Below are 8,702 nucleotides of genomic sequence, written 5' to 3' on the forward strand. Positions count from 1 at the left end.
TATCCAAGTGTACTTAACCAATAAATACTTAGTATTTAGTTCTACAAGAATCTCCATGGGTTTTCTCTAAATATATCAATCAATCCTCAATCATCTTTATTACTGTCAAAGACCAGCACATCTCTAAAGAGCTGCAACATCTAAACTATCCTCTGCCACCTACCCTGTAACTGGAGTGTGTGCTCATTCCTTAGTGCTCTGCCATTTTACCTATTGGGGGGAAAACACAACAACCAACAGTAGCTGCCATCCTAAGCTGACTGCTTTAGACTATAGCAAAGCTAAGCACATCAGGGTTAATAATGTTTTAATGACACATGTAGCTTGTCTCCAAGCCCAAAGGAACATAGGAAGGAGAAGCTGTCTTCTACGAATAACAACACTGATCCATCTAGCTCAGTGGTGTCTACACAGACCGGCAGTGGCTTCTCCAAGGTTGCAGACAGGAGTCTCTCTCAGACTTATCTTGGAGATGCCAGGGAGGGAACCTGGAACCTTCTGCACGCAAGTATGCAGATGCTCTTCCCAGAGCTGTCCCATCCCCTGAGGGCAATGTCTTACAGTGCTCACATGTAGTCTCCCATTCAAATGTAAACCAGTGTGTGCAATGCTTAGCAAAGGGGACAATTCATGCTTCCTGCCACAAGACCAGCTCTCCTGCCATGATGGCCACTAGGCCTCTATGACCAGGGATAGCCATCTCATTCTAAGACAGTGACTGCTATAGCCTATAGCTTCTTCCCCAGTAGATCCTCTTCACCCAGTCGAGTCACTGACCTTGTAGGGTTCAAATGAATACCAATCTGCCTCATGAACAGGACTAGCTTCTGGGCCCCATCAAGCACAATCCATAACCTGCCCCCCCCCCCCCACACACACACCTTTCTCCTTGTTAAGGATTTGCAGGTGACAACTGTATAAGCCGGGAGGAACCTTAGTGGATTAATACATCCCCTGGACCATGCATTGAGATTCACTCATGTGCAAACTTCTCTCTCCTTCAGCATAAAGCATTCATTATGCTATCCTAAGCTATCCTTTGCTTTGCACTGCCACCCTGTGGATCAAACCTGCCACAATTTATAACACCAGGATTTTTTTTTTAATCAGTACCCGATTATGACCTGTCAGAGCAATTCCAGTGCTTTAGCTGCTTGCTCCCTATTTAAAATCAAGAATGCCCCTCTGCAAAACCTTTATGCACTTCCCGGGAAGCAAGCCCCGTAGGCTTCAACTGGTCTGATTTTCAAGTTTGTGTGCTTAATAGTACAACCTAAAAATGAGAGTTGCTGTATCTCTCTTTGTGCTACTAGACAAGGAGTTGTATATTTTGCAGCAGGGAATAGGATATTGCCTACTTTTCAACTAAAACCACTGTGGTCAATTTACAGAGCAAGAGTGCCCACTCAGGCTCTCTTATTTATTTATTTATTCATTCATTCATTAGATTTTTATACTGTCATCATCATCATCAATTCGATTTCTATACCGCCCTTCCAAAAATGGCTCAGGGTGGTTTACACAGAGAAATAATAAATAAATAAGATGGCTCCCTGTCCCCAAAGGGCTCACATTCCAAAACAAAAAAACACACGATAGACACCAGCAACAGTCACTGGAGGTACTGTGCTGGGGATGGATAGGGCCAGTTATTCTCCCCCTGCTAAATAAAGAGAATCACCATGGTAAAAGGCACCTCTTTGCCCAGTTAGCAGGGGATGCTCACCTAGATGGCTCTAGGCAGTTCACAAATTGGTTTTTTAAAAAGTATTTTAATTAGTTTTAAATGGTTTTAATTGTTTTTAGTACTGTGTCTTAAATGGTGTGTGTTTTTATGTTTTTTAAAAATTTGTTGTACACCACCCAGAGCCGTTGGATGGGGCGGTTTATAAATGTAACTAGCTGACCCGTGCTGCCGCCGCCGCCTCGCCTCCGCGGCTGGGCCTGGCCAGTCCCGCCACCTCGCTTCCACGGCCGGGCCCGGCCAGGCTACCTCTCTCTCTCCTCCCGCCCCCCGTCTCCGGCGGGGCAGAGTGCGGCCGCCGCCGCCAGCGGGCCTGGCCGGCCCCAGAGTGCCGCCGCCGATGCCGCGGCCGGCCCCAGAGTGCCGCCATCAGGCCCGCCGCCTTGCCTCCACGGCCGGGCCCAGCCCGGCCAGTCCCGCCACCTCGCCTCCGCGGCCCGGCCAGTCCCGCCGCCTCGCTTCTGCGGCCGGGCCCGGCCCCGCCACCTCGCTGGGCCCCGCCGCCTTGCCGGGCCCGCCACCACGGCCTGGCCCGCCGCCATCGCTCTGGGCCTGCCGCCTCACCCCGTCTCACGGCCGGGGCCGCCGCCACCTTGCTGGGCCCACCGCCTCACTGGGCTCCGCCGCCGCGGCCCTGGGCCCGCCGCCTTGCCTCCGCAGCCGCCCAGCAAGCGAATTCTCCTGGGTGTGCTGCCAGCCAATCAGGCGCCCCCTGCAGCCCAGCCAATCAGCTGGGCTGCCGGGACGCATTTCTCCTGGGCACACCCAGGAGAAATATATATATAGATAATAAATAAATAAATAAATAAATATAAAACCAGACAAAAATAAACTCATTGAATTGTAAACTCGTTTTAAATAAACTCATTTTAATAGTAAACCACCCATAGATGCAAGTTTTGAGCAGTATAGAAATATTTTAAATAAACAAACAAATAAGATTTAAACCAGTCTGAAATCATGTCAGTAATCATTAAAGGCCAGATAAGTTTTTAGGGCTCTTTCAAAGCCTGCTAAAGCATTGAAGCCTCTAATGTCCACAGGGAGCACATTCCAGAGCCGAGGAACAGCTACAGAAAAGACCCAATCCTGAGTCTTCTTAATTTAAAAAAACTTGGGTCCCCAGATATTGCCAGACTGCAACTCGCATCATGCCCACTATATTGTGGCTGGGGATGATGGTAGTTGTTGTCCAACCACATCTGGGAACCCAAGTTTTGAGAGATCCCAAGTTAAACAATAGCAATCTATATTATGTATGCAGATTTGCTGAAGAACCCAAGTTCCACCTTGCAGGATCAGATCAAGGGATTAATCTCATCCAACAACATTATTTAGAAAAACCCATCCACCAGCAGGCAGACCACAGTGAAGTGCAGTCTGCTTTCTGCTCATCACTACCTTACAGGCTAACAGTTCATTGCAGCATGAACTGCCACAGGCAACATCCTACTTCACTGGATACTATATCAGATGAAATACACCTCAAAAACATCCTGGATCCCTCCAAAGTTTGAAATGCTTTTCATCACCTTTCAGAATGGCTTCATACATGCATGTGCCACATCAGTGTCCATGGATTCTGCAGTGCTCCCCACCACACATACAAATGCAAAGCCTTTAACATTTTACTTATATTCATTTGTATACCAACCCATATAAAATAATAGTGAAATGCAGCACCTGCTTGTTGGTAATGTGCTGCCAAAGGCCTTGACAAGTTTTCTTGGGATCTACAGGTGAAACTCGGAAAATTAGACTATCGTGCAAAAGTCCATTAATTTCAGTAATGCAAATTAAAAGGTGAAACTGATCTATGAGACAGACGCATTACATGCAAAGCGAGATAAGTCAAGCCTTAATTTGTTATAATTGTGATGATCATGGCGTACAGCTCATGAGAACCCCAAATCCACAATCTCAGAAAATTAGAATATTACATGGAACCAAGAAGACAAGGATTGAAGAATAGAACAATATCGGACCTCTGAAAAGTATAAGCATGCATATGTATTCAGTACTTGGTTTGGGCCCCTTTTGCAGCAATTACTGCCTCAATGCGGCGTGGCATGGATGCTATCAGCCTGTGGCACTGCTGAGGTGTTATGGAAGACCAGGATGCTTCATTAGCGGCCTTCAGCTCTTCTGCATTGTTTGGTTTCATGTCTCTCATCCTTCTCTTGGCAATGCCCCATAGATTCTCTATGGGGTCAGGTCAGGCGAGTTTGCTGGCCAATCAAGCACAGTACACTGTATACTTTTCAGAGTTCCAATATTGTTCTATTCTTCAATCCTTGTCTTATTGGTTCCATGTAATATGCTAATTTTCTGAGATTGGAGATTTGGGGTTTTCATGAGCTGTACGCCATGATCATCACAATTATAACAAATTAAGGCTTGACTTATCTCGCTTTGCATGTAATGCGTCTGTCTCATAGATCAGTTTCACCTTTTAATTTGCATTACTGAAATTAATGGACTTTTGCACGATATTCTAATTTTCCGAGTTTCACCTGTAGGAGCCAACACAAACATTTAGGGGCCAGACAATGGACACTTGGCAAACACATGAATGCATGGATTCATTTAAAACAAGAAAAAGGTAGGCGTTTGAACTCTTATTTTTTAATGCGTTTTATAGACATTGCCTTATTTTAGCAAGGGAGTGTCTGTATTGCTTAAACAACATAATTCAAGGTGGTTTACAAAATATCAAAAATCAAAGCCTAAAAATAAAAATCATCAACCGCACAATAGTTCAGCAACTCTACATAACCAGCGGCTAAAACAACCTAGAATACAGGCCATCAGCTGAAGCACTGGGACACCTAAGTGAGTTATGCCTTGACCTAGGGTGAACTGCACCAAAGGTATCATTGTCTGTTTTTGAAAACAGGAACAAGATGGAGAAGGAAGAGAGAGGAGGTTGAACACGTGAGGTGGGGGCAAGCAAGAGTGTGAGAGAAGAAGAAACAAGCCCATATATGGCAGGGTTCTGTAGCCCATCCCAGTAAGGTTGCCAACATTTCATTGCCAGAATGAGGGACACAAGTTTGGAGGGGCTGGGGGGGGAGGTGTATGTAGTAGTATTCAAAAGCCTGAGTATCATTGATGTATATGTATTAAGTTATATGCTATTGAATAATTAATAATTGAGAGGGTGGTGGCCTCTCAGCTCCAGGCGGTCTTGGAGGAAACTGATTATCTAGACCCATTTCAAACTGGCTTTCGGGCGGGCTATGGGGTGGAGACTGCCTTGGTCGCCCTGATGGATGATCTTCAATTGGCAATTGATGGAGGAAGTGTGACTGTTGGTCCTCTTGGATCTCTCAACGGCTTTTGATACTATTGACCATAGTATCCTTCTGGAACGTCTGAGAGTGCTGGGGGTGGGAGGCACTGTTTTACAGTGGTTCCTCTCCTACCTCTCAGACAGATTCCAGATGGTGTCGATTGGAGATTGTTGTTCTTCAAAATCTGAGCTTAAGTATGGTGTCCCTCAAGGCTGCATACTTTCTCCAATGTTTTTTAACATCTACATGAAACCGCTGGGAGAGATCATCAGGGGATTCGGAGCTGGGTGTTACCAGTATGCTGATGACACCCAGATCTACTTCTCCATGTCAACTTCTTCAGGCATTGGCATATCCTCCCTAAATGTCTGCCTGGAAGCAATAATGCGCTTGATGAGGGAGAATAAACTGAAGCTGAATCCAGATAAGACAGAGGTACTTATTGTGAGGGGTCAGAACTCTAGAGCCGATTTTGATCTGCCTGTTCTAGATGGGGTCACACTTCCCCAAAAGGAACAGGTTCACAGCATGGGAGTACTTCTGGATCCACACCTCTCCCTGGTTTCTCAGGCTGAGGCGGTGGCTAGGAGTGCTTTCTATCAGCTTCGGCTGATACGCCAGCTGCGCCCGTTTCTCGAGATCAATAACCTCAAAACAGTGGTACATTTGTTGGTAACCTCCAGACAGGACTTCTGTAATGTGCTCTACATGGGGCTGCCTTTGTACATAGTCCGGAAACTTCAATTGGTTCAGAATGCGGCAGCCAGGTTGTTCTCTGGGTCATCTTGGAGAGACCACATTACTCCTTTGTTGATGGAGTTACACTGGCTGCCAATAGGTTTCCGGGCAAAATACGAAGTGCTAGTTATAACTTACAAAGCCCTAAATGGCTTAGGCCCTGGGTATTTAAGAGAGCGTCTTCTTCGTTATGAACCCCAATGCCCATTGAGGTGATCTGATGAGGTCCGTCTCCAGTTGCCGCCAACTTGTTTGGTGGCTACACAGAGATGGGCCTTCTCAGTTGCTGCCCCGAGATTGTGGAATGCGCTCTCTGCTGGGATACGAGCCTCCCCATCTCTGGCAATTTTTAAAAAACTTCTGAAAACATCTCTTCAACCAAGCTTTCTCAGATTTTTAAAACTTGTTTTTAAACTGTTCTGATTATTTAATTATTGTTTTATGCTGTTTTATAATTTCTTTTAATTAACTGATTTTAATAGTGTTTTAATGTAAACCGCCCTGCACCTTTTGGAAGGGCGGTATAAATTTTTTTGTTAATAAAATAAATAAATAAATAGACCCAGCATTGTTATTTAGAACATATTCAAGTTATACCACTTTTTGACCAAAAACTTCTCAAAAGAAGCAGCTGCTCACCCCGCAACCAAAATGAGGGACAAATGCTGTCCCATAGGGACCAACATTTCATCCCTGAAATGAGGGACATCCCACGTAATGAGGGACAGTTGTCAACCCTACTTCCCAGCAAAGCTCTTCCACCACCAAACACAGCACTGTGCAGACATCAGCACAGTGAGAAAATGCTCTTGCATCAAAGGCTGTTTGCCCAAGTGGCCCCTGCCTGAAAAATAGTGAAGATGACCATTATGCAGAAAAAAGCTTAAAAGTGGACCTTCTGTTGCATTTTAGTCCTCCTGGGTCTGAAAAAATGGGAAGTTTTTATCTTACCTAAAAAGATCAACACACCAATACAGAAGAAAAATTGAAAGGCCACTATATGTGTATGAGCCACAAGAGTTGATAGCACCCATTCAGGATTGGAGTCCTGTTGCTGTCAGGACGACTCGACTGTGGACACAATGGCCCATAAATTATGGATCACTCTCCCCATGTGCCTTCCGAAGCCATTGCCTCCAAGAAGTTCTAAGGGCAGCGGGAGATACCACCTGCTCAGAGAAGCAGCAGCAGGAACATCTGGTGGACTGGAGAAAGGACTCTGAAGACTTTGCTGCAGCCACCTCTCTGAGGAGCAGAACAGGAAGCCACATAGGAGCATTGTTTTGATATCATTAATAGTACCTAGTATTACAGACCTTAAGTGGCACAGCAGGGAAATGCTTGACTAACAAGCAGAAGGTTGCTGGTTCGAATCCCCGCTGCTACTATATCGAGCAGCAGCGATATAGGAAGATGCTGAAAGACATCATGTCATACTGTGCAGGAGGAGGCAATGATAAACGCCTCCTGTATACTACCAAAGAAAAGCACAATGATCTGTCGGCGCCAGGAGTCGGAATTGACTTGATAGCACACTTTACCTAGTATTACAGTACACTCCTTGCAAAAGGTACTATGATCCTATAACCCCATTTATATTACTGTGAACCCTGCTGAAAAAGCGTGACACAAATATTGCAAAAATAAAGGAGAAAGGAAGAGCTTTTAAGAAAGGCAATACACTAAATGTGTTTTTATTTAGTGCGTGGTGATGGCCACCAGCTTGGATTGCTTTAAAAGGGGCTTAGACAGATTCATGGAGGACAGGTCTATCAATGGCTACTAATCTGGTTCTGGTGGCTATAGGCCACCTCCAGCCTCAGAGGCAAGATGCCTCTCAGTACCAGTTGCAGGGGAACAGCAGCAGGAGAGAGGGCATGGCCTCACCTCTTGCCTGTGGGCTCCCCAGAAGCATCTGGTGGGCCACTGTGTGAAACAGGATGCTGGACTAGATAGGCCTTGTACCAGGTCCAGCAGGGCTGTTCTTATGTTAACTGTGTGTACACACAACAGATAATAAATGCTGTCTACAGCAACATATATGGTACTGGGGGCCAAGCACGGCCCTAGACAGACAGCTCACCTACACATCCCACTGCTGAACACCTGCAGCTACTTAGTAAATCTGATTTTTGAGAGCCATTATGACTGAAAAGTGGTATAGTATACAAATACTGTAAAAACTGAACATGATTAAGTTTTAAAAGGCAGCATTTTTTAGTGCTGTCTAACTGCTTTCACTACATTTGCAAAACACCTTGGAATCATCAGCTGAAAGGCGGGATGCGAAGTAGAAATAACGCACACGCACACTTTCATACACAAAATAAAGATGACATTACAGGCTCCTAGAGATTAAACCAGGAAAAGCTCACACGTGCATCCCCCTTAGTGCCATCCTCCGCCTTCTCCCCACAGCAAGAGGAGTCTCCCCTCTCCAACAAGACCCTCCCGCAGCAGCACTCACGAGACTCGAGCCCCACTTGATAGCAGGCCAGCGGCTCCAGGGATAGCTTGTAGCCCTCAAACTTGGGGTCGAGGAGGAGCCGCTTGACGCGCAGCGAGCAATTCGCGGCCGCCTCCATGCCTCTTGGCAAGAAGAGGCTGGCTGCTAATAAAGCGGCTGGTGGGAAGCGAAAGTTATGGAAGCACCAAGTTAATCTAGACCAAGAGAGACGCAGGCATGAGAAGTCCCAGGCAAACGGCAGCTGCTAAGACTGCTGGGTGCTGCGCCCCCAAGAAGCACGGCATGCTGGGAGTTGTGGTTTGTTAATGCCTCTGCGTTTTACTGTCTCTGCGGCTTCTACCGGAAGCACAGGGAGAGGGGAAGAGTGACACACACAGGCTAAACTTGAGATTTAAACTGAAAACCAACACAGCGCATTCTCAGTGCCAGATGGTCAAGCTTAGGCGCCAGAGCTGTTGCA

The 8,702-nt window shown here is 46.1% G+C and overlaps 1 protein-coding gene across 3 annotated transcripts in view; it reads right to left on the reverse strand.

The window, feature by feature from the left end:
* NUDCD1 (NudC domain containing 1) overlaps positions 1–8,589 on the reverse strand; it is a 102,769-nt gene extending 94,180 nt beyond the window's left edge. The window contains exon 1 of one of the 3 annotated variants that reach the window (XM_053248297.1): positions 8,243–8,589. In XM_053248297.1, coding sequence (XP_053104272.1) covers positions 8,243–8,360 — 118 coding nt within the window. In that variant the 5' untranslated portion in view covers positions 8,361–8,589. Of the gene's footprint in view, positions 1–2,308; positions 2,324–8,150; positions 8,167–8,242 lie in introns of those variants that run through there. The other 2 variants (XM_053248298.1, XM_053248299.1) reach the window with 2 other exon arrangements.
* Positions 8,590–8,702: the final 113 nt, after the last annotated feature.

The sequence above is a fragment of the Hemicordylus capensis genome, chromosome 4 (assembly GCF_027244095.1).
Source record: "Hemicordylus capensis ecotype Gifberg chromosome 4, rHemCap1.1.pri, whole genome shotgun sequence".
Classification (NCBI taxonomy): domain Eukaryota; kingdom Metazoa; phylum Chordata; class Lepidosauria; order Squamata; family Cordylidae; genus Hemicordylus; species Hemicordylus capensis.